Below are 27041 nucleotides of genomic sequence, written 5' to 3'. Positions count from 1 at the left end.
TTACAGTGAGACCTGCTGGCAACAGGCTCACTGCAACGAGGGACTAAGGGGAGAAGAAGCGAACCTACCTGCTTGCAGCTAGCTTGGGCTTCTTAGGCTACTGGACACCATTAGTTTGCTTTCACTACCCTACAATGCAGATGTTGCTTACAAACATGCTATTGGGTACTAGTATATTTTTGTGAAAATCTACCCCATGTTGTTTGTTGTTGATTTGAATCAATGACTAGGCTGCCCCATTAGTGTGTGCTGCTACCAGGACTGGCCTTACTATTAGTCACTGTGCGCAGTTTGTCTATAGGCTACCAAGGCCTCCAGCCAATGTTGTTGTTTATATCCATATTATCTATGCTCACGATGATATCCCCCAATTCTCAACTCATTCTGTCTCCTCTTTAACACAGGGAGCTTTTCAATCTCATCACCGTTTTCTGTACGGTAAAGCTAACTGTGTAGGTGTAATGTAGATAAAAAAATAAAATAATAAATTCTCTTCACTTATGTACTATATATAGATGCTTGCTGTTTAAACATGTGCTGTATGTAATATGTTAGTTCCACTTAAAGGCTGGAAGTCAAGTTTTTTTTTTTTTTTCCTAGTTAAAAAGAAATGGCCTTGGAGTGTATAGCAAGTAGAGAAACATATTTGGGAAATAGAAGTTTAATATTTTGTTCTTTCCACTAAATCAACGAGCTGCTTATAGTTATTATTTTTTTCTTTCTCTTTTTAAAGTCTATATTAAATAATTTTCTATGGTTCTTTATGGTGCATTGTGCAGTAATACATTTATTGCAATATGGAGAACACATCAGTTGGTGTAATATCACACTGTCCATAATACTAGTGTCGCTGCACTTGATGGTCTAATTCAGGGTGATGCTGCATAGTGCAGCCTTTATGTCATGTGTCTATTCTAATCCAGCATAAAATTAATTTTGTTTCACTAATTACTATTCATAAATAGAAGTGTTGTTTGGCATTTTAAAGGAACCATTGTTTGCAGCTAGTCTGTGCATTATTTTACTAATCTCTGTGCTATCTAATCCATACATAAAGGGAAGTTACTACAGTATTTGGAATATAAGTAGAAGCCATAAAGAAGTAGGCTGGCAGGACTGTCAAGCAAGTATGGCTTGTATACAAAATGCTGTAGCACTCTCTTGCTTTAGTGACCTCACATGCTTATTGATAAAGAAGGTAACTTACTATTGGGCCTAGATCAGGACTAATTAACGTGGGTTAAGACTTCACACGTTTACAAAATGTGTTTTTTTGCCAAAGTTAAGAAGCGTGTTCCACACTTATGGGATTCCATTGTCTGAAATGCAATAGTACAAGAAATGTGAAAGTACTGAAATGTGAAGTCCAAATACTTGCCTATATACGTGTCCTCAAACATCATTGCTGCAGTCGCGCCAGACAGCCCCTCTCGATGTGCCAGGTCCTGTGAAACTCTGCAGTGTCGGGCGTTTATTTTGACAAAAATGCTTCTTAATGGAAGTGCAGCTAGGATGCACCAGTAGGCTGTGCTGATTAATTTGATATGCAACACTTGTATATTTGTGTTCGACTGAGTCTCGGAATCTGTAGATGAAGTGCTACAATGTAGCTGCTGCAGCTTTTTTCCAATACAAGTTCTGATCTGCTTTGTATACAGACTCGGTCACACACAAGATAAAAGTGTCATATATTAGATTAATCGGCACAATCTCCTGGTGCGTCCTAGAAGCATTGCAACTAATCATGTTTTCTAATCACAAAAAAGATGCCTGACACTAGTAAAGTTGAATGGGACCTGTGCACCAGGCATCTCATGCTGCATGGCGTATTGAGGCTACATGTATGAGGACATATCTGTATCACCTTGTACAATCAACTTGTTAAAAAAATATATATTAATTTAACGTTTCAAATCTCATTTCTTCTCCACGATGGGAATACGTTAGAGGTGGGAGGGTGGGATAAATAGTGTTCAATCTAGCACCCTATACCTGTTATAATGCCGTACCTCTTTCCTGCTTGGGGTGTCGCGCTCTGCTCTGGTGCTTCTAGCACACTGGTCTGTATCGCAGTGCTGTAAACAGAACACCACCCCAGGCAGGAAAGAGTAACTGAACGTGTTGCGACAGGTGCAGGGTGCTAGAATGAACACTTAATAAATCCTGTGGTACCTTGGTACGGTACCAAGCGTTTCTTTATTTGCTGAGCGTTAACTTACATTGTGCACTTACACCTTGCAGCAAATCCTGACCTACAGCTGCCGTACTACCTTTTAAGAAAAATAACCTGATTGAATTCACAGTGATCAATTATTTATCATTATCTGCATTCAAATAAATCCATTATGTTTGCTTAATGCTAACCCAATTGCGATTGTGCTTGCCGTGCATGTCTGCCAGAATTGCCTTCTTCTGACCAACAGAGTAGAAAATCCTAATCCAGGCTATATTAGGTATTTCTAATTTTGCTCTTTCTTTTTTAATTGAAGAACAACGGCAACATTGAGGCTTGCTGCAGAGCTCTGACACAAGAAAGCTGCAAGTACCTTTATATGGAGGGTCATAACCCAGAGGACAATAGATCAAACAGCAATCTTTTGCACATTAACCTTGGTATCCATCCAGGCGCCACTTTCCACGGAGGAGATGGCGCACAGGTGAATGGACGTCCTCTAGTTCATAGCTCAAGTGATGGGCACATTGATCCACAGCGCACTTCTGGCAAGCTTATATGTTTGGTTCAGGAGCCCCATTCTGCTCCAGCAGTTGTGCCACAAAATTACAACCCATTTTTCTTGAATGACCAGAGTCGAAACTCGCCAACTCCACCTCCACAGCCCCTTCCACAGCAAGGTGTTAATACATCAGCTATGCAAGCTTCTCTGCCAACATATATGCACTTACCTCGCTATACTACTAATCCTATAACTGTAACTGTGTCACAAAATATACCTTCTGCTCACAATGTGCCAAGAGCTTTACAGATTCTTCCTCAAGTTCAAGGCAATCCCTATGGGACTCCAAATTCTATTTACATAAGACAGTCCTCACAAAATTCTCCAGGCAGGCAGACTCCTCAGAACACACCTTGGTCGCAGTCTTCTCCAGTTCCTCTCAATAACTATAGTCCTTGCCCTCTGCCTGTATATCCTCAAAATTACCAACCTCCACCATATTCTCCAAAACAGTCTCCGCTTCCACAGTCTGCTTTTCATTCCCCTCCTACATCTCAGTGTACGTCTCCATATAGTTCACCACAGCATCAAGTACAGCCTAATCAACTAAGCCACCAGACTTCACATGTTTTTATGCAACCTAGTCCCTCAACTGCTTCACCTCATACATATTCGCAAGCTCCACCTCCTTATCCAAAGCCAAGCGGCCATTCTGTATCATATCTTCCCTATGGTTCTAGCATGAGCAAGGCTTCTATGAACAAGATTGAAATTACAGTGGAATCGCCACAAAGACCAGGAACTGCTCTGAACAGAAGTCCTTCACCAATAAATAATCCATCTTCCCAACGGAGTCCACATTCTTCGTATTCCTCAAATGCACGGTCAGGTTCTCCATCGAGAGTGATACCTGGCCAGCCAAAGACTCCATATGGTGTTAACCCATTATATATAACTTACACACAACCACCAGCCTCCACTGGCTCTCCATCCCCTTCTCCCCATTTATTGATGTCCCCACCTAACCCAACTGTTTTTAAAATTACTGTTGCCCGGGCCCCGACTGAAAACCTTTTAAATATTGTGGACCAGGAGCAACATCCTGGAGCTCCAGAACCAATACAACCTATTTCATTGATGCCAATATCAGGTGTGGAAAAGGGAATTCACAAATTCCATAGAAGTTCCAGTTCTGGCTCGGATGATTATGCTTATACCCAAGGTACTATTTATTTTATTCTTTTTAAGGAGTGGAAGTTGTGAAATGAATTTCTTAAAATCTGTATTGCTGTAAATCATTAAAGAATGTAAATTGTTCTTTTGTCGATTTTGAATGTAGGAGGTGGGGGGGAATTATCATCATTTTGTTTTGTTTTCAATAGCTTTTAAAATATCCAGCCAGCTGTGCAGAAATGAATTTTTTTTTTATTATTACAATAATTCATCTGTGTGTATATAGATGTTTCCTCTCACACTATTGCTGCAGTTGCGTCAAACATCCCTTCTAGGCGCAGAAGGTAGTGTGTGTGACTGCTTGCACGAGCATCTTTTTTCGACCCAAATTTGCATCTGAATCACAGTGTGATGCAGCAAAACCGGTTCACAAGACTGCACTGACTCTTTTGATATGCGACACCTGTATATCTGTGTGAGACTGAGTCTGAACCTGTATACAAAGTGGTACATTGCTGCAGCTTTTTTTCACACCAAGGTTCACTGTGCTTCTTATACAGATTAGTCACGCACAGATGTGCAAGTGTCTCATATCAAATTAATCAGTGCGGTTTTATTGCATTGCTATTGAGACACACATTCATGAGAGAGATTTTCGGTGCGGTGTATGAGAACACATCTGTAGCTGAAGATTTTTGAAACCTTGTGCTATCACCATTAAAATTGTGCTTGTATTGGAAATTATTGTAAATAAAAGGAGTTCAAATTATGAAATGGAAGACAATTAAGAATGTAAATTATGTTGATATGAGACACCAATATCTCCTCAAGAATTGTCGAAGTATGCAAAAATACTACAAAAATAAAATGGGAATAGTAACAGTTCAGATTCCTATTGACAAAACAAGCATCAGTGGACTACATGTTTCTATGGTGCTTGTGTAGTGAGTCTGTGCTGTGAAATGTTTCCTATGAGTCAGAAGTATGTACTCTGCTTAATCCATAATCCGTGTGGGATTATGCTTGTAATGCAAGTATGCACATACTGCAAATAAATGGTTTACATATGTAAGAAAGGGGTAGCTTCATTGGATTGAAAAGGTATGTATAATTGCCCAGTCTCTTTCACATTAATTTATTTATTTGCATGGAGTAATGAAGGTTATAGGAAAGAAAATGTTTTGGGTTTATGTTTGTGTGGACATAGAAGTGCATAGTGTAGAAGTGAGAGTGCATTTCATACTACAGCTTCAGAGATGCAAAAATAGGTTTAATCAGATTGTCCGAGGGAGGCAGACATTCATCAAGCATTACTCATACACTTGCCACAGCAGGTGAAAAACTAAGCATTGGTTTATAACAGGAGATTCCTAAAGTATATGTTTAGTTAATTTAGTCTTAAACTGCTATCAAAATTTCTAACTACTGTCCGTTTGAGTAGTGATTTTAAAACCCATTTTATACTACTCATTTTGAGTATAAATTGTTTCTGTAGGTAGACTGCTCTATTTCTTTGTTGGAAGTCAGTCCATAGCTAAAAGATCCTTCATGAACAGCGAAATCAAAATTGCCACCTAAGACTGTTGTGCAATGCTGACTACTTCAAATTAAAGATTTTCTAATGTTGAAATATATAAAGATTACATTTAATTTAATGCACAGTTTAAATATTTTGATATTCTCCTTTTAAAGCGAACCTTTCACTGTAGACAAAATTATTTTTGTTTTAATATATTGCCTTGTTTTCCTTAGTCTATTAGAATACTAAATATTAATAAATTGTGATACTGAAAGATTGGGGAAAAACATTTTTAGTATACAAAATGGAAGTTTGACTAGAATGGGGATGTTTTGTGAGTAAGGGGAGGTGCCAACAAAATGTTTTATTGAGGGGAAGAAAAAAACAAACCTAAGATACTAGAGTAGAATGAATTGTTGGTAGATAACACATCTTAAAATAATTGGGTTATAATGCCCAAAATGTAATATTCTGTAGATAGTATTCTTAAATGTAAAGTTTTATAAAAGACTGTATGGAGTCTGGAAATGCAGCTTACTGGTTGATTTATCAACTAGTTTTATCATACGCAATGGGCGGTATTCAATTCTTTTACCCCCTTCCACAGCCGTTCTGTTTCTGCTTACAGGCGTGCTATCATCATTTGAGCTCGCTACCCCCAGGTTTAGTGAGGTGCCCAACCCTTTATGCGGCTAAACCTGATTACTATGGGCGCGATATCTGCAATAACAGGGATCACTTTAGAAAGGAGATTGGCCGTGATATATCATTTGAATACCACCCAGTGAGTTTTAAAACTTGTTGCATATGATAAATGGTCCTCCAGCCATTCAGCTCCCAACTGTCATTTTTTCAAACACATGACAGTTAGGAGCTGATTGGCTGGAGCACCATTTATCATACGCAACGAGTTTTAAAACTCGTTGCATATGATACTTGTTGATAAATCAGCCCCTTTATTTTTCTAATATCACAGATGAAACCTAAAAACCCTTTACAGTATGTGCTCAAGTACAGCAGATTTCTCACTTATTTTATGTGGTATTTATCATCCTACACCTTGACCACACTCTTTCCTCTTCACTGTTTATCAGAAGTTAAAAGTAGTAGTTTGAATAAGGCTTTGTGAATGAAGAACACAATTTCTTTCTGATTTGCAATGGCTTGTAGACTACAGTGCCAACTTTGAATAAATACATTATTTCTAGCCTTATTATTGCACCAGCGTGCAAGAATGGAGAGGCTTGCAAAAGAGCTTAAATTTGAAAAGGAGGGATTGGAGAAGCTGAAAGCAGAAGTGAATGGAATGGAGCATGATCTAATGCAAAGACGCCTCAGAAGAGTGAACTGTACAACATCAATTCCAACTGTAAGTCGTCTCCCAGGTCCCTTGCACTGTTTCCACCTATGGGGGCAATACAATTCTCGGCGACATGCGGCTGCGCACATCAGACATTGCACATTTTCATGCATACCTCTATGGGGTTACAAAGGAAAATGTGATGTTGGTAAGCCTGATATTCTGCCTCAGACCATTTCTCTGGCACTTCACAGGCATCGTCGCTAATTGAATTACACCCTATGCCTAATTACACAGAAGTAAGCATAGAATTTCCAAACTGTTGCCTAGTTTATTTTGCTTTGCCTTGCATATAGCTAAAGACAAGTCTAGCATTGTAATAAACACAAAATAAATTCAAAGTGCTAATTCAATTTCTACCATAGCATGTCTAATTTTATGGCTATGAAAGTTTCATTTGTTGGACACCCATATATGTACACTTTTTGACTCACACCAAATAGAGGTGTGCAGAAGAGATTGCAATGCTGGGGCTACTGCAATTGGCCGACACGTGTGCAGCCAATCATTAACACGATGAAGTGAATTCCCCCATTATATCTCATTTGTTAATGTAGTTGTTTATTGAAGCAAGAAAAAGGGTTTGCAGACAATGCTACATACTAAACCTGAATGAGGAGCTCAAACAGATTCTCATGGAGAAACCTACCATCCTCTATAAAAAGGGAAGAAACTTTAAAGAAATAAAAATAGAAAGGTAATCCTTCTGTTTTACGTGCGCAGGATGTAAAAATAGCAATATTGCCAGCACAGCTTCAGTCCGGAATGTCTTTTCCAAGTAACCGGAAGAGACTTCAGCATTAAAGGCTCTCTAAGCTGCAATAGAGAGGGAACTGAATATAATTATGCTGTGATGCTCTTGTGGCTTCCATTATATAGGAAGAACAATTAGGAATTTTAAAACTGTTCATATTCATAGTGATTCAGCTACAAAGGAATAATTTGGGAGGTGGGAATTAAATAGAACCCATCTCTAGAGCTGAAGCCAAATTTACAGTATGAAAACCTAATCACCTGCGATCATCAACCTAAAACTTTTACTAATGCAGAACTGTACTTATTGTAAAATAAATCCTTTTTTTTAATAAAGTTATTTAGTAGTGATTTATTTGGCATAATGTGTTCAATGAAATCCTTATGCATACTGGTAACTTTGCTTGACAAAGTCCAGCCCCAGATGAAACGCGTTATACCACATTATGACAACTGTGGGCTTCCGTACTGTTGTGTCACCCTGGCTTCTACTGTCAATTGTGCATTTCATAGCCGATATAATCCTGAGAAGGAGCTAAAAGTAGAAAGTTATAATGATCTGCACAAATTTGGGATTAATAGGTCAAGCAGTATTTGGATCCCTAAAGGAGTATAATTGTTTTGCCAGTCTACACGCAACTACATTTCCAAAGCACTTAACTTGTTGCATCTGCAAATACTGTACTTGTGTGTTGTGTCCAATACATTCTACTTAAATAGCCAGCAAGTTTGCACAACAAATATACATACTTGTGGTAGAAATTGTAGGATTTTTACCACTATAGTTTTTGTGTAGATATTTATAGGTTTACAACCCCCCTGTTTTTCAGAATCTATTTTCCTTCACACTATCTAGCAGGAGGATCGCCAATCATATATATTTCTTGCAGCATAATATTGTGCATTTTTTCCACCCTTTCAGATAGTTTTGTTGTCATCTCTCTTGGCTGCTCTCTTACTTATGAGAGATGGACGGAAACATATATTTAGGAATACAACAGAATTGGACATCATGTGTGCAGCACAGTAACAGCATGTTCTATGCAATAGCTAGCTGCTTATGCCGCATTGTTCCTTATATATCTAAGGTTTCTAAAACTAGGCTATTTCATACTAGATGTTTTGAAATTGATCAGAATCCTTTTATATTAAGTAACTACACATGATTTATTTGCAGAGGTCCTGTAATTAACTTTTTTGCTGCATTTTTCATTTTTATCTGTCTTCTCAGCCAGAAGAGATGACCAGATTGAGGAGCCTAAATAGGCAGCTCCAAATAAATATAGATTGTACACTGAAAGAAGTTGACCTGCTTCAGTCAAGAGGTAGAGATTGAAGTTCTTACTTGGCACTGAACATATAACAGCAATTAATAACATTGACAAATACAGTTCAGAGTAATTGATCAAGCTGTGCAAGAACAAGGGTGTACGTTCTGGATCTTTATTTTGTTATATGAGCATGACTTGTCTTTTCCATCAAGCTGATTTTATAATATATGTATGTATGTATGTATGTATATATATATATATATACACATATATATACATATATATATATATATATATATATATATATATATATATATATATATACATTATTATTTTTTTTAAGATATAATTATATACAATGTCATTTGTCTTCTATGGGACAATTTTGTTTGATACATTTGGGAAGTATGACCACGTAATCCTAATCCAAGACAAAAATTTGAGCGTTTGCTCCATGAGCTGATTTGACAGCTGTCCATGTAAGAGCAGCTCTTTGATTTGTGTTTTTACTTCTCATTGTAATTTCCGCTGTTTCTTCAATGCTTCATTATGGAGAATGTGGTTGGGGAGCAGCAGTTTGGGAATGTCTGCTTGAAAGTGCCTTGGTTGCCTCCACTGTGTGTACGTGACAAGTGAATGCTAAAACTGTGTTAAATAGGAACATATCAGACAAATTGCTTTATTTATGCACCAAAACATAGGTATACATTTACTAAAGCTTCTAAAAGTGAAAAGAAGTGAAATTGTCCATAGCAACCAATAATAATTTCTTTATTGCATCCTAGAAAATGATAGAGAGAATCTGATTAGTTGCTACGGCCAACATAACTTTTTTTCACTTTCGGAAGCTTTAATAAATTTACCCCATATAGTTTGTCTTAGCCTTTATTGAGGTCAGAAACAGTCCATTTTGGTCTGTTTGGGGTCAATTTAATTAGGTGCGATGTGGGCAAAATGTTGTTGCAACGTCACCTCAGCTCACCTTGATCTCTCCACAGATTGGCATATTTTTGTACACCGCTTTATGGGGCTGTGAACAAAAATCAACAAGTCCGGAGCTACTATAAGTGCAGCATATGTGCGTAGTTACACCCACAGTACTTGCAGGGCAAGCATAATTGAATTGACCTGTTTCAGTGAAGCCAAACACTATACCCTGGGTCTTTTGATAGCCGCAATATAAGTATTCTCCTAAAATGAACAAAAGACCTGATAATGATCATTCTTAAATCGATAGGATCATTATTGGGCATGTTGGTAAATGCAGTCCAGCTTTTCTACGTTTTTTTTAGAGCCAGATTAACAGTACAGAGTTATACTGAAATGATCCTTCATAATATTGAAGTCCAGCACTTATAAATTGTAGGTGAGAAGCATTCTGTTCTAGTACTTCTACTCTATAAACTATTTGGGACTTCAGTCACATCCAGACAGTGATGGGCATCACGGATACGCTCATTTCAGATATAAATATTAATCAATGTAAGTCTTATACTTAATTTACATTAGTCCTTTTTCTCTAACGTCCTAAGTGGATGCTGGGAACTCCGTAAGGACCATGGGGAATAGTGGCTCCGCAGGAGACTGGGCACAACTAAAGAAAGCTTTAGGACTACCTGGTGTGCACTGGCTCCTCCCTCTATGACCCTCCTCCAGACCTCAGTTAGAATTTTGTGCCCGGCCGACCTGGATGCACACTAGGGGCTCTCCTGAGCTCCTAGAAAAGAAAGTATATTTTAGGTTTTTTATTTTCAGTGAGATCTGCTGGCAACAGACTCACTGCTACGAGGGACTTAGGGGAGAGAAGCAGACCTACCTGCTTGCAGCTAGCTTGGGCTTCTTAGGCTACTGGACACCATTAGCTCCAGAGGGATCGAACACAGGCCCAGCCTCGGTCGTCCGGTCCCGGAGCCGCGCCGCCGTCCCCCTTGCAGAGCCAGAAGCAAGAAGAACGTCCAGGAAATCGGCGGCAGAAGACTCCGGTCTTCATTAAGGTAGCGCACAGCACTGCAGCTGTGCGCCATTGCTCCCTGTGCACACCACATACTCCGGTCACTGATGGGTGCAGGGCGCTGGGGGGGGGGGGGCGCCCTGGGCAGCAATTAGAGTACCTTAAGAGTGGCAAATCACACATAATATAGCCTAATAAGCTATATATGTGTAAAATACCCCTGCCACATTATGATTATAAGAGCGGGAGAAGTCAGCCGAAAAAGGGGCGGGGCTATCTCCCTCAGCACACTGGCGCCATTTTCTCTTCACAGTGCAGCTGGAAGACAGCTCCCCTGGCTCTCCCCTGTAGTTTTCAGGCTCAAAGGGTTAAAAAGAGAGGGGGGGCACTAAATTTAGGCGCAAATCTGTGTATTATAGCAGCTATAAGGGAAAAATCACTGTGGGTAATTTGAATCCCTGCATTATATAGCGCTCTGGTGTGTGCTGGCATACTCTCTCTCTGTCTCCCCAAAGGACTTTGTGGGGTCCTGTCCTCAGAGCATTCCCTGTGTGTGTGCGGTGTGTCGGTACGGCTGTGTCGACATGTTTGATGAGGAGGCTTATGTGGAGGCGGAGCAGATGCCGATAAATGTGATGTCACCCCCTGCGGGGTCGACACCTGAGTGGATGGACATGTGGAAGGAATTACGTGACAGTGTCAACTCCTTACATAAAAGGTTTGACGACATAGCAGATGTGGGACAGCCGGCTTCTCAGCCCGTGCCTGCCCAGGCGTCTCAAAAGCCATCAGGGGCCCTAAAACGCCCACTACCTCAGATGGCAGACACAGAGGTCGACACGGATACTGACTCCAGTGTCGACGACGATGAGACTACTGTACATTCCAATAGAGCCACCCGTTACATGATTACGGCAATGAAAAATGTGTTGCACATTTCTGATATTACCCCAGGTACCACAAAAAAGGGTATTATGTTTGGGGAGAAAAAAGCTTCCAGTGGTTTTTCCCCCATCTGATGAACTAAATGTGTGAAGAAGCGTGAGTTTCCCCCGATAAGAAACTGGTAATTTCTAAAAGGTTACTAATGGCGTACCCTTTCCCGCCAGAGGATAGGTCACGTTGGGAGACCTCCCCTAGGGTGGATAAAGCGCTCACACGTCTGTCAAAGAAGGTGGCACTACCGTCTCAGGACACGGCCGCCCTAAAGGAGCCTGCAGATAGAATGCAGGAGGCTATCCTGAAGTCTGTATATACACACTCAGGCATTATACTGAGACCAGCTATTGCTTCAGCATGAATGTGCAGTGCTGCAGCTGCGTGGTCAGATTCTCTGTACCTTAGACAGGGACACTATATTGCTAACCATAGAGCATATTAAAGACGCAGTCTTATTCATGAGAGATGCACAGAGGGATACTTGCCGACTGGCATCTAAAATAAACGCAATGTCCATTTCTGCCAGGAACTCGGCAGTGGACAGGTGATGCTGATTCTAAAAGGCACATGGAAGTTTTGCCTTACAAGGGTGAGGAGTTGTTTGGGGATGGTCTCACGGACCTCGTTTCCACAGCTACAGCTGGGAAATCAACATTTTGCCCCATGTTCCCTCACAGCCAAAGAAAGCACCGTATTATCAGGTACAGTCCTTTCGGCCCCAGAAAGGCAAGCGGGTTAAAGGCGCGTCCTTTCTGCCCAGAGGCAGAGGTAGGGGGAAAAGCTGCAGCATACAGCCAGTTCCCAGGAACAAAAGTCCTCCCCCGCTTCCACTAAGTACACCGCAGGACGCTGGGGCTCCACAGGCGGAGCCAGGTACGGTGGGGGCCCGTCTCAAGAATTTCAGCGACCAGTGGGCTCGCTCACGGGTGGATCCCTGGATTCTACAGGTAGTATCTCAGGGGTACAAGCTGGAATTCGAGACGTCTCCCCCACGCCGTTTCCTCAAATCTGCCTTGCCGACAGCTCCCTCAGACAGGGAGGCAGTGCTGGAGGCAATTCACAAGCTGTATTCGCAGCAGGTGATAGTCAAGGTACCCCTTCTTCAACAGGGACGGGGTTACTATTCCACAATGTTTGTGGTACCGAAACCGGACGGTTCGGTGAGACCCATTTTAAATTTGAAATCCTTGAACACTTATATACGAAGGTTCAAGTTCAAAATGGAATCGCTCAGGGCGGTTATTGCAAGCCTGGACTAAGGGGATTACATGGTATCACTGGACATCAAGGATGCTTACCTGCATGTCCCCATTTACCCCCCTCACCAGGAGTACCTCAGATTTGTGGTACAGGACTGTCATTACCAATTCCAGACGTTGCCGTTTGGTCTGTCCACGGCACCGAGGGTATTTACCAAGGTAATGGCAGAGATGATGATACTCCTTCGAAGGAAGGGAGTTATAATTATCCCGTACTTGGACGATCTCCTTATAAAGGCGAGGTCCAGGGAACAGTTGTTGATCGGAGTAGCACTAGCTGGGGCAGTGCTACAACAGCACGGCTGGATCCTGAACATTCCGAAGTCGCAGCTGGTTCCTACAACGTGTCTACTGTTCCTGGGGATGGTTCTCGACACAGAACAGAAAAAAGTGTTTCTCCCGGAGGAGAAGGCCAAGGAGTTCTCATCTCTAGTCAGAGACCTCCTAAAACCAAAACAGGTGTCGGTGCACCATTGCACGTGAGTCCTGGGAAAGATGGTGGCTTCTTACGAAGCAATTCCATTCGGAGGGTTCCATGCAAGGATCTTTCAGTGGGATCTGTTGGACAAGTGGTCCGGATCGCATCTTCAGATGCATCGGCTAATAACCCTGTCTCCAAGGGCCAGGGTGTCGCTGTTGTGATGGCTGCAGAGTGCTCATCTTCCAGAGGGCCGCAGATTCGGCATACAGGACTGGGTCCTGGTGACCACGGATGCCAGCCTTCGAGGTTGGGGGGCAGTCACACAGGGAAGAAACTTTCAAGGACAATGGTCAAGTCAGGAGACTTCCCTACACATAAATATTCTGGAACTAAGGGCCATTTGCAATGCCCTAAGTCAGGCAAGACCCCTGCTTCAAAACCAGCCGGTGCTGATCTAGTCAGACAACATCACGGCGGTCGCCCATGTAAACCGACAGGGCGGCACAAGAAGCAGGATGGCAATGGCAGAAGCCACAAGGATTCTCCGATGGGCGGAAAATCATGTGTTAGCACTGTCAGCAGTGTTCATTACCGGAGTGGACAACTGGGAAGCAGACTTTCTCAGCAGACACGACCTCCACCCGGGAGAGTGGGGACTTCATCCAGAAGTCTTCCAAATGATTGTACACCATTGGGAAGGGCCACAGGTGGACATGATGGTGTCCCGCCTCAACAAAAAGCTAAAATGTTATTGCACCAGGTCAAGGGACCCTCAGGCGATAGCTGTGGACGCTCTAGTAACACCGTGGGTGTACCAGTCGGTTTATGTGTTCCTTCCTCTGCCTCTCATACCCAAGGTACTGAGAATAATAAGAAGGAGAGGAGTAAGAACTATACTCGTGGTTCCGGATTGGCCAAGAAGATCTTGGTACCCAGAACATCAAGAAATGATCTCAGAGGACCCATGGCCTCTGCCGCTCAGACAGGACCTACTGCAGCAGGGGCCCTGTCTGTTCCAAGACTTACCGCCGCTGCGTTTGACGGCATGGCGGTTGAACACCGGATCCTAAAGGAAAAGGGCATTCCGGATAAAGTCATTCCTACGCTGATTAAGGCTAGGAAAGATGTGACCGCAAAATATGTTGCTTAGTGTGAGGCCAGGAAGGCCCCAACGGAGGAATTTCAACTGGGTCGATTTCTGCACTTCCTACAGTCAGGAGTGACTATGGGCTTAAAATGGGTTCCAGTAAGGTCCAGTTTTCGGCTCTGTCCATTTTCTTCCAAAAAGAACTGGCTTCATTGCCTGAAGTTCAGACTTTTGTTAAGGGAGGGCTGCATATTCAGCCCCCGTTTGTGCCTCCAGTGGCACCGTGGGATCGCAACGTGGTGTTGGATTTCCTGAAGTCGCATTGGTTTGAACCACTTAAATCCATGGAGCTAAAATACCTCACGTGGACAGTGGTCATGCTGTTGGCCTTGGCGTCGGCCAGGCGTGTATCAGAATTGGCGGCTTTGTCATGCAAATGCCCTTATCTGATTTTTCATAAGGATAGGGCGGAATTGAGGACTCGTTCCCAATTTATCCCAAAGGTGGTTTCAGCTTTTCATTTGAACCAGCCTATTGTGGTGCCTGCGGCTACTCGTGACTTGGAGGATTCCAAGTTGCTGGACGTAGTCCGGGCCCTAAAAATCTATGTTTCCAGGACAGCTGGAGTCAGAAAGACTGACTCGCTATTTATCCTGCATGCACCCAACAAGTTGGGTGCGCCTGCTTCAAAGCAGACTATTGCTCGCTGGATCTGTAGCACGATTCAACTTGCACATTCTGCGGCTGGACTGCCGCATCCTAAATCTGTAAAAGCACATTCCACGAGGAAGGTGGGCTCTTCTTGGGCGGCTGCCAGAGGGGTCTCGGCTTTACAACTTTGCCGAGCAGCTACTTGGTCGGGGTCAAACACATTTGCTAAAGTCTACAAGTTTGATACCCTGGCTGAGGAGGACCTAGAGTTCGCTCATTCGGTGCTGCAGAGTCATCCGCACTCTCCCGCCCGTTTGGGAGCTTTGGTATAATCCCCATGGTCCTTACGGAGTTCCCAGCATCCATTTAGGACGTTAGAGAAAATAAGATTTTACTCACCGGTAAATCTATTTCTCGTAGTCCGTAGTGGATGCTGGGCACCCGTCCCAAGTGCGGATTGTCTGCAATACTTGTATATAGTTATTGTTTAACTAAAGGGTTATTGTTGAGCTATCTGTTGAGAGGCTCAGTTATATTTCATACTGTTAACTGGGTATACTATCACGAGTTATACGGTGTGATTGGTGTGGCTGGTATGAGTCTTACCCGGGATTCCAAATCCTTTCCTTATTGTGTCAGCTCTTCCGGGCACAGTATCCTAACTGAGGCTTGGAGGAGGGTCATAGAGGGAGGAGCCAGTGCACACCAGGTAGTCCTAAAGCTTTCTTTAGTTGTGCCCAGTCTCCTGCGGAGCCGCTATTCCCCATGGTCCTTACGGAGTTCCCAGCATCCACTACGGGCTACGAGAAATAGATTTACCGGTGAGTAAAATCTTATTAAAAATGATATGGCTGCATAACCATAGCTTTGGACAATAAATCTTAGCCATTATGGTCACCCAATTGGACTCCAGATAGGACAGTGAAACTGTCTTTTGCGCTGGATTGCATCTTGTTTGGCCAATTTAGCTGTAGTCCTTGCTGACAACAAATGTATTGTTATTCAAAATATGACATGACCTGTTGGGGGTACTTGGGATTGGAGTTGAAATCCACTAATCTAGTGAAAAAAGAACCCTTTTGAAATAAGAGTGGTAATTGTGGCTGAGTGTGAAGATTGAGAGCGTTGTCAAAGTGTCCTGGTGTGAGTTGTGTAGGAGAGTAAATGACGACATTTCTTTCAACAAAGATCTTTATCAAGCTATCCTTTAATAGAGGCCCATCTGTATCAATAGATTACTTTCTGCGTATAGGTGAATAGTGTTCATTCTTGTATCCTGCACCTTTCAAAACCCATGCAGTTCCTCTTTCCTGTCTGGGGTAGGGATATCCATTGGTGTGTTCACCATCGATGGTTGCCATTGATGACGAAACTGTGAGTGGCTATCAGTGGTCACCAACTATGCTATGGGAGACCATTGATGGTTTCACTAATTGATGGTCATCCCTGTTATTTCAGAGACTGATCCGTGGGCCAATCACAGCCCGGAGACTGGGTTTCGCGGTTGTTGGGGGCGGAGCTATGTACCTTGCAAAAAAATTTATATATATATTTGTTTATGCTGTGCCATCGATGGAGGGAAACCATCTGGTCCTCTCCCATCGATGGCAAAAGCATTTGACGACTGCCATAAACCATCGATAAGGACTCATCGGTGATCGATGGCCATCCCTAGCCTTGGGTGCCGCTCTCCGCTTTGGTGTTTCTAACACAGTCTGATCTGTATCTCTGCACTAAAATACAGACCAAACTGTTCTAGAAGAACCACGGGCAGAGAGCTACACCCAAGGTAGGAAAGAGGAATTGCACGGGTTTTGAAAGGTGCAGGGCGCTATAATGAACACTAAGTGAATAATTGCATTTGTATGAGATCTTTTCTAATGTTAGCCCTTCTTCCTCAGTGTGTCTATGCTGACCTGACTAATAGCCACCTTTTAGAACATGCATTTTAACTGTGATGTACTCAAATCCAAAAGAATAGGAAGAAATGTAACACTTGATGTAACACGTCAGTCCCTGCCCCAGTGGAGCTTACAATCTGTATTCCCTACCACATGTACACACACACCAGTACACACTAGGGTTTGTTTTTTTCATGAGCCAATTAACCTACCAGTATATTTTTGGATTGTGGGAGGAACCTGGAGTAGCCAGAGGGAGCCCACAGAAGTACAGGGAGAATATACAAACTCCACACAGTTAGGGCCGTGGTGGGAATCAAGCCCACAACATCAGTGCTATGAGGCAGTAATGCTAACCATTACACCATCTGTAATTATCACATAGTACATGTTACTGTGGGTTAATTTTACATTTTTACATTGATTAAATCTATACAATAGTGTTTCCACCCTGGGGATGTCTATATAGTAATTAAGCAAACAGCATCCCATTATGGTTAGGGTCATATATACAAATATTGGAGAACCTGGTTGTCGGTAAATATGGCCAGCATAGCTGCAGTAGGACACTTCATTGACTCTGAAGGAGAGGTGACTGCACATATTTGGCAGGTTTAGTAGCTAAGATGTTTCAACCTGCTAATGTTCATGAGTAACCGTATATAGGAGGATGAAGAAAATATGGTATGGTACAGTGGCATTGTTTGTGTCCGTTAGACTGCATTAAATGGAGCACTTAAAGCTGTTCTCTTATTGGTATCTAAAATGATGTTAGTATGGAACTTGGAGGGGAAAAACATCATCAGCAAAGCTGGAAGACAACACATATACTGTACTCAAGAATGATTGTTATACATGCAAATGTAACCTGGTGTGAGCAGCCAGTTTGATCAAGAACAACCTGGGGGAATATCATAGTCTGGTTACAGTGCATATGAGCTGCTTTTCCCAACTCGCAGCACATATTTGTGAGTTTTATGTGGTATATGGAGACAGAGCTACTGAGCTGTGGCGGAAGGTGATATTTTCACCATGGTCTCAACAACCAGTACATGCATAGGACCTAAGGAAGGCTACAGCCTTGAGTGATTGTCCCAGCAGTGAAATGTACTGGTGGGGCTGTAATTTTGGGATGTATTTTCCTTGCCTGATTTGGGGGCAGTCCTTATGTCACTGCTACTTAATGGGAATAGGTGATCATCTTCACCCCATGTTGCAGCATTTGTTTCTTAATGATGTTATTCATATGTTATAGGCCTCTCACCAGTTCTGAACCCTGTAAACCATTTCTAAGATATTCTGGAACAAAGCCATAAACATCAATCACGTCAGACTTCCTTGTGGAAGAATACTGCTGCACCCATCCTACACAGTTCCGGACAATGGACGATTTCGTGCCACTGAGCATACACACCCTAATAACTGACTTTTTATATTTCTGTTACCAATTTGTTGCCCACTCTTTTTATATTGACATTTATTTGTGTATTGCATATCCAAGTTTATGCTACTCTTTTTGAGATATAGGGCAGGATGCATTATTGTAAACAATGCAGTCATATTTCCGAAAATGCTGATTTTGGAGGTTTGTCCGCATTCCCCATATACATCAAACTCCAGAAAGTGAAATGGAGCTTGGACCCGATAGGCGATTCCATCTATAAATACTTAGCTTAATAGGAGCCTATGCGCTTCTCTCTGCAATTTTCCATGAGAGGGATTCAATAAGATCCCTCCCAGTGTCCCCTGCGGCTCATTTATACACTGGCTAACTGTCGCGCATGCGCAGAAAGACTCTCTGGTAATAAACCTGGAAATCCTTATAGCACATCCTGTTATCGGGATGGGCTGTCCTTGGTGATTTTACTTGCAATTGTTCAAGCATATGGCATTACTAAACACGCTATGCTTGTAATCAGTGGCGGAATGCATCACATGCAAAATGCGATGGTCGATGCATGCCGCCCCAATATCTTAAATACTTTTCTATGTGGATACTATTTGTATTACTACTCCATACTTTTAAATAGTTTTAATATAGACAATTTTATGTTTTGGGGTTTTTTTGTTTGCATTTAATCTTGTTTTAAATCTCTCATTGTCCAAACTGAACGTGAAAATTACAAGAAATGTGTGTTTTTTAACTTGAGGGTCTATTTACTAAGCCTTGGATGGAGGTAAAGTGAACAGATATATAAAGTACCAGCCAATCAGCTCCTAACTGCAATTTTTGTAACCCTGTCAGTGATATGGCAGTTAGGAGCTGGTACTTTATTTTCGTCCACTTTATTTCTCTCCAAGGCTTAGAACATAGACCCCTTAGTCTCTATTTGTACAGTAAATCCCTTCAATAAAAAAATCTGCATTTCTTGTTATAATATGTAATGTAGTAATTGGCTCACTTGCCAGTATTTCAGTGCCGGGGTGATTAACACTTTTACTTGATGCTCTGTCTTAAACATGCATACCATTGAATCTATTGCTGAAGGTTGTCATTGTTGCACAACATCTCCCATGAGATTCCATTAGGAATTAATGGAGCGATTGCTGGCTACGAATAGTTGCAGTCTGGCATACCATGCAGCAAGCCATGTTGCAGCAAAGATGAACATGGCCACATCTGTATGTAGTTCTGTCATTTTAACGGTCTGGTAACTAGTCCATTTATATACTCTTACTAGGCCATTTCAGTTCGCATTATTTTTGTATTCTTAATTTGTGTTTCTTAGATTACAGGTTGAGTATCCCATATCCAAAATGCTTCGGACTAGAAGTATTTTGGATATTGGATTTTTCTGTATTTTGGAATAATTGCATACCATAATGAGCTATCATGGCGATAGGACCCAAGAATGTATTTATGTTCTATATAGACCTTATACACACAGTCCTGAAGGTCATTTTAGACAATATTTTTTATAACTTTGTGTATTAAACAAAGTTTTTGTACAAAGAGCCATCCGAACACAAAGGTTTCACTATCTCCGTTTCACTCAAAAAATTCCGTATTTTGTAATACAGGTTGAGTATCCCATATCCAAATATTCCGAAATACGGACTTTTTTGAGTGAGAGTGAGATAGTGAAACCTTTGTTTTTTGATGGCTCAATGTACACAAACTTTGTTTAATACACAAAGTTATAAAAAAATATTGGCTAAAATGACCTTCAGGCTGGGTGTATAAGGTGTATATGTAACATAAATGCATTCTGTGCTTAGATTTAGGTCCCATCACCATGATATCTCATTATGGTATCTAATTATTCCAAAATACGGAAAAATCCCATATCCAAAATACCTCTGGTCCCAAGAATTTTGGATAAGGGATACTCAACCTGTATTCCGTATTTCAGAATATTTGGATGTGGGATACTCAACCTGTATATTTAATTGCATGCAACACGGAGAATAGATTTAAAGATGCATTTAAAAGTCTAGCTAACATTTTTTTTAAAGAATTAAAATACAGACCTTAATTTAAATATCGCCCTTCCCCACTATTATTGGAGTCCTGTAGTGTTAGTCCACTCCCTCCAGCACTCTAGACACTAACTATTGATAGCTACCATTTAGTAAGGGGAAACAGCATTTTCTCAGCATAACTGCTCAACCCTAAGACCTGCACAACAAGTTAAAGGGATGAGTCATTTATAGTATATAGTTGTCTTTTTTGCCATTTGCCAGGTCTTCTTTTTCTTTTCTTTTTTTTTATTATTTTTTATTTGCATAACCCACCCATCCTGGCATGGCATGCTTATCAGTTCAAATGACTAAATGAGGTTTAAGATCACAAATCACTGTACTTGCTAGACCTTTCACCAACTTGTTATTTACATTTTTGTTTTTAATAAAGCCCCGTGCACTAACAACTTCTGAATGTACATTTCCTATTTTTGCTTCAAGTATTGATGCTGAAAATCTGAAATCACAAGGTTTGTTTTTCTAGGTATGGGGAAGCTTGACGTGAAAGCAATGAGCAACTTCTATGATAACATAGCTCCTGGTCCTGCTGTTCCTCCCAACACATGTAAAAAAGGTAACTCTTCCATTGCCTGACTGGGTACAGTTGACGTAGCTGTACTGTGATGAAAATAAAATGTCGAGGGGCTGATTTAAAGTGCACTAAAAATTGTGCAATTTTTTTTCATTGCACACAGTGCTACATATTCTTCATGCCGCACACACATATTGGCGATCTCTTTTTACATTTGATTTTAGAGTTGGCCTAGGTCTTGCAGCCCTCAGAAACCTAATCTACATTCTACATTTCCCCTCCTGCAGCGCAAGGTGAAAAATGTGTACCTAGTAGCTGGATTTGCTCCTATACCTAAATCAGCCTCTTCATTACAGTGAAATGACAAGCACACATATTTATTTTTTGGCCTATTGTGGGGGTTTGAAATGCCAACATGGCCTCTCCAATAGTGAAGATTTCCAAGACAAAATATGTTTACTTACAATATATGTATTTTAGTGTATTCATAAAATACTTGAACTTTATAATAGAACACAATGCCAGCTATTTATCTGTTAGCAATTGGTTTATTGAGCAAGTATTTGTTTTCCTGCCACAGCCAGTTTTTTTGCTTCGTTCAAAACTGCTGATTCGATATCATAGCTGGCTTATAATACCGAGCACACAGCATCGTTATGCCTCCATGCAGACATTGTTGCTCTTACGGTATACAACATCAAAAAATTTAAAGCAGCCCTGTTTTTCCAGTTTGTTTGTTTTTAAATTGAAGCAATTCAAGTCCAGTGAATAATCCTGAAATTGTACAAATGTAAGCTGTAAATTACTAGAAGTAAAGAAGAAAATAAAAGTTTTGCTTAACAAAAACTGAAAATAATGTAAAGACATTTTTTAGGTAACAATTAATGAGTTAAGAATTAACAGCTGCTTCTCAGCAATGAAAGAGAGGCTTGTCTGGGCCATGAAGTGCCATCAGTAGACTGTTGCAGACTGAAAGAAAGTGTTATGGGCTGACAAATCAGAATTTGAAATGTTTGGCTCATCATGCAGAGATTTTGTTCTCCATCGAGTAAGTGAAAAGATGATTCTACAGTGTGTAAGGCTTATTTACTTCCATACTCCATTTAAGTCCAAACTTTAAAAGGGAAATACATCCCATTTACAATTTTAGGCTTAAACATGCCAGGAAGCAGTCACCGCGCAGTTAATAAACCCCTGTGATATCAACTGTGAATTATAGAGGAGGAAGAATGATGGTTTGGGGATCTTTTGATGGAGCCCTAGTTGGCAGCTTGCACAGATTGACCGGTACCCTTATCCAAAAGGGCTACCACAGCATTTTGCAATGGCATGAAATACTGACTGGTCTGTGACTGGCTGGTTAGCTGTTCATTCCACAGCGAGATAATGACCCAAAACATATCTCCGGGCTATGTCTGCACTACCTTCAAGTAAAAGAAAAATACTTTAGGCTTCAAATAATGGAAAGGCCAGCACACACAAGACATCAAGGTGGCTTGAGATGAACTGGAAAACAAAGCACCCAAGTGCAGCACATTTGTGCAAAATTCTGCGTGTTAGGAAGAACTTTCCGATTAATATGTGATTTCCATTGTAGAAAGAATGCCAAACAGGATGATTCTCTGATTTATTTTTTATCGGCAATTGTTTGTTGTATTCTCTAATTTCAGAGTACACCGAGTACATAAATCTAAAACCTGTACGGTCGAAAAGTATCACACCATACAAACAAGTATTGTCATTGGACATGATTATGGTGGTCCCAAATTGAAAAGTAGTTTGGTAAAGAGAATAGTATTTTATGCGCCCTGTTCTCAAGGGAGGATATTTCTAAAACAAGTTAAACACAAGTGGCCTATAGGCCATTGATCAAACTTGGTCTGTTCCTTGGTGAAATATCTTCAAAGCTTTATGAAGGATCTGAGAGATTATTTAATGTCTCCAGGACTCCTGAGCTACATAGCACTCCCACAGCATGTGGTTGTTCCCAGACCTGAATAACATCTGAAACATAGAGGGGGATCAAAATAGACACATTTTCTCTTATTCAACTATTATCCTTTTTTGGGGGTTCTTTACCAACAACATGGCACTTGTTTCTATGCAATTTTGCTTTGTTTTATTCATTTATCAGACGTGCAGGTATTTATGTAAAAGAAAAATGTTCTATTATATAACTCTTAATTCTGCTTTGTTATGTTATGCTCAGAGTCCTGTGATCCTTCATCGGGAGAAAGAAAAGCCAGAAGAATAAGTGTGACCTCAAAAGTAAAAGCTGAGCCTCCTGAAATTCCGAACCCTGGTGCCGGAGATATTGGTAGGTATTAATGTTTTTATTCCTACAAAAATATTGAATAAACTTTCTGCTGATTTAACAGTAAACACCTATTTGTGGCTATAACCTATTAGATGGTGTAGTAATTGTACTTTGTCCATGTACAAAGAACCTCCTCTTCTTGTTCTGCAGAGGATCTTCCATAAAAATTCTATATTTTAGATGGAGTATTTTAAAAAGTGACCCTTCTTCCTTTCATTAGCTGCATGTTGAAATCACTGAAAGAAACGGGTCCCACAGTGAAGAACCAGTTTGAATTAGGTCTCAGCAGAATTGTTATCCCTGCAGTTGGCATAATGCTGTTTTAGGTTGCTGGTCTCTAGAACATTGGCATTTTGGTAACTTTAAAAAACAAAAATTTTACTTAAAAGGTGGTAATAAGGGTTTTTGCAGGGCCAAGTTATAGAAGAAGACTCTAAGTCAATTCCAGAATTTTTTCATTTTAATTTTTTTCCATTAGTACAGTATTTGCAAATATTATTGTTTTTAGATATTTTTAAACCGTGGGAAATTGTGCATTTGTAGAAAATCCGGATAACTGTAATCTAAACACTTGAGTCCGATAACACAAGGTGGTAAAGTAGAAAGTTCAGTTAACAAGGGTAATGGTGACTTGTCTTTTGAGATGAAGCACATTACTGAAAAGGTATTCTTACGGTATTTTAATACTGCAAATTGTTACTGTTTGCATATTACCTAATAAAAAATGATATCATGTATGAACAGTTATAATATACTCGTATACTAGTATATGCCAGGTCACCTCAGTCCGCCCCGTCACACTGTACTTACTCCCATTGCTGGAACAATAGTCCTTTTGCCGCGATGCAAGCTGCTGAGAGCGGGTGCACCATGCTCACACTGAACGTAATGGAGATGACAGACCACCGTCCACTATTATATAGATTAGTGTAAAGTACTAACAATAATATAAATAAATCATGTAATTTGTACACAACTGCATATGTTTAAACAAGCAGCCTACAAAGATTTGGAAAGACAAATTGTACGTGTATGCAAATACTGGAGTTATAGTTTCTAATAAATTCACCCTTTTACATGTCTGCATTAATTTAGCTGGCTTCTGACAGATAATTCTGACTTTTTTGGACTGATTCAATTGCGAGTGATGTTTGGCTGCTCATTTTCCTACTCACTTCAGTTGCGATGTGGCGCTGTTATGAGCATTCCAACTGCATGGTTCAAACATCGCTTGTAATTAAAGTTGCATCTTAGGGTGGTGTCAAGCTAGCACTTTTCCAGCTTCCAAAACATTCCTGCCTCATTTTGTGTTGAGATTTTTTAATATATACATTGTCCTTACATTATCATTTGAGATTAGTGTTACACATATTTTTATTGGTTACATCTACATCTAATGTAAGTCATGTGGAGTAATAGTTGTAAGGAAGTGTGTGTTGTCTGTTACCAACTACAATGCAATTTAAGCTTTTAGGTGTTATTCGCACTATTGTGTTGTAGTTAGCATTAACGCTTGTTCACTAAAGTATATTCAAACAGGATAAATAAAAGAACATTTTTCCACTCTTAATTTCACACTTTATCATGTAATAAAGCAATACGAGTAGAAACATACATAAAATCTAGTTTTCATGCACAGTGTATTTATTTTATCAGCATGTTTCAACTTGTTGATTTTCTGAATTCACATCCAGTGTGTGGTAATGGCAGAAGATCCCTACATAGTAAAACCACGTGTTGAGCAAACATAGTATTATGTTGTGGTTTTCAAGTGGCGAATGGAATACACAAGATTATGCCATGTTTAATCTGGATGAGTGTTGGGACAGGAGAAGCTGAAAAAACCCACAACAAGCTAAAATCAATTTCTGAGGCGTTTTTATGACGGCATGCTTAGCCATTGGGAAATGTGATAAAGTAGGTAGACTACTTTTTATTCAAAGTGTGTTTATTTTTCCCCCAGCTCACAGGCACAGATCCGGACAGAGACCAGCAAGAGATGAAGACTTTGAAGGGTCTCCGTGGAACTGCAATAGCTGTACTTTTCTCAATCACCCGGCACTAAACCGTTGTGAGCAGTGCGAGATGCCTCGGTTCACTTGAGTTCACTGCCAGCTGCTTCACTTTGCTTGAAGTTTTTATACAGATACTATCTAGCATGCAAGAGAAAGTAAGGGACCTTACTCAACTCAGATGTAGCAGCAAGCTGAGCCTAACATCAGTGCTGCAATTGGAAAGGTGTTGCTCACACGTGAGACTAATCAATGACAGGACAGCCCTGTTGGTGGTCTTGAAAAAATCCCTCTACAAATTTGTGCCTGAATGATGGAGGTTTCAAAATGCTGGTCATTTGGTTTCTTCTCCAGAAGACAGAATGCTGTGGAGGGGCAACAAGGGTCACAGTTCTGCAGACCAATTATTTTGGATTTATGAAGTGGAAGACAGTTGAAATGAACAAAAGAATTCTTTCTGCTTCCCAGACGTGTCCTACTGAATGAAGACTTTTTGGTGGGGAGCAGGTGTTGTAGTATAAAACTATCTTATGAAGCATATTCAGAGAGAAGTAATTGCTGCTTTCTTCAGGGTAATTAAGTCCATATGAAATGAAAATGCTGTTCTAATATGTTGCTGGTGAAATATTGAGGTTGTAGCCTTACCTTTTTAGATAACATTATCTGATATGATAATGCAGTCCTTTTTTTGTTTGTGTTGTGTCCAGCAATCTCTATCATTAAACTACTGTTTATGGTCACACTTTTAATATATAACAAGCTGAAGATGGATATATTAGTGCATGTATTCAGTCTGTATTCCTATTGAAGTGATTCCCAAAAGCTGATCGTCACATTCATTGTGACCATCTCGTATGACTACTCAGTAAGGTTTCACGGCTCCTATGCCAAATACTGATTTACTTTGGTGCGCTCTTTAGAGATGTATACACTAATATATATATTTATCACCAGTCAGGAGACAAAACTATATTCCTCTGTGTATAGGACAGCATTATTTATCTGTTCGCTTAATTGTGATAATTCACAAATAAGTGGACTTGTCCTGCCCTGTGTGTGAATTTGTGTGTGTGCATGTGCGCACACATTGTGTTATTCTCCTTTGTTTCTTGTACCCACTCCTTACCGTCTGTCCTCTCTCTGCCCTACCCTGCTGTCCAGCTTCCCAAGTTTAGAAAAATGCTTGATGTTTACAGCACAGAAGGTACTTTTGTGCCCTCAGTGAACCCACTTGATTTTAATTAAAATAAAATGCCAGAGTCAAAATAGCTGTGTTATTTGCACATTATCAATGAGCCTGCTAAAAGTGAAGGCCGATTTAAAATGCTGTGTACTGCATATTTTTTAAGGTCATATTTTTAATGTGTTTTTTCTGTTTTTTTGTTAGAACAAAATACATGAAAAATGTGAGAAGACTATATGGTTGAAAAAAAATCATTCTGGTACTTTAATGCATCTAAATTCCTGTATTGTAAAGGTGATTGGTTTGCATCCTGCAAGTGGCTGAAAAAAATAAAGCACCCAATTGTTTTGTGAAATCACCACATCTGAGTTTTAAGGATTGTATCTGGGTTTTTTTTTGGAGTTGTTTTGGAAGGGGTGGGGGGGCTGTATAAAGAATAATATATACTTTTGAGAGAAACTACATTCATCCACTGTGTTCTAACATCATCTAAACTTAATTCCATATAAGAACTGTTTAAATATGATTCAGCAATGGGCAACATACATTATTACCTTTTTCCTGGCCCCTTAGTC

The 27041-nt window shown here is 40.5% G+C and overlaps 1 protein-coding gene across 4 annotated transcripts in view; it reads left to right on the top strand.

Annotated features, from left to right (window-relative positions):
• TAB3 (TGF-beta activated kinase 1 (MAP3K7) binding protein 3) overlaps positions 1–26825 on the top strand; it is a 77049-nt gene extending 50224 nt beyond the window's left edge. For 2 of the 4 annotated variants that reach the window (XM_063953470.1, XM_063953469.1), the window contains exons 3-8: positions 2490–3897; positions 6576–6736; positions 8712–8805; positions 20907–20996; positions 23164–23271; positions 25235–26549. In XM_063953470.1, the coding sequence (XP_063809540.1) occupies positions 2490–3897; positions 6576–6736; positions 8712–8805; positions 20907–20996; positions 23164–23271; positions 25235–25374 (2001 nt within the window). In that variant the 3' untranslated portion in view covers positions 25375–26549. Of the gene's footprint in view, positions 1–2489; positions 3898–6575; positions 6737–8711; positions 8806–20906; positions 20997–23163; positions 23272–25234; positions 26550–26670 lie in introns of those variants that run through there. The other 2 variants (XR_010221443.1, XM_063953471.1) reach the window with 2 other exon arrangements.
• Positions 26826–27041: the final 216 nt, after the last annotated feature.

This window comes from Pseudophryne corroboree, chromosome 2, assembly GCF_028390025.1.
Source record: "Pseudophryne corroboree isolate aPseCor3 chromosome 2, aPseCor3.hap2, whole genome shotgun sequence".
Taxonomy (NCBI): Eukaryota; Metazoa; Chordata; class Amphibia; order Anura; family Myobatrachidae; genus Pseudophryne; species Pseudophryne corroboree.
Note: the sequence above shows the minus strand (reverse complement) of the source record. Positions and strands in the feature narration are given on the sequence as shown.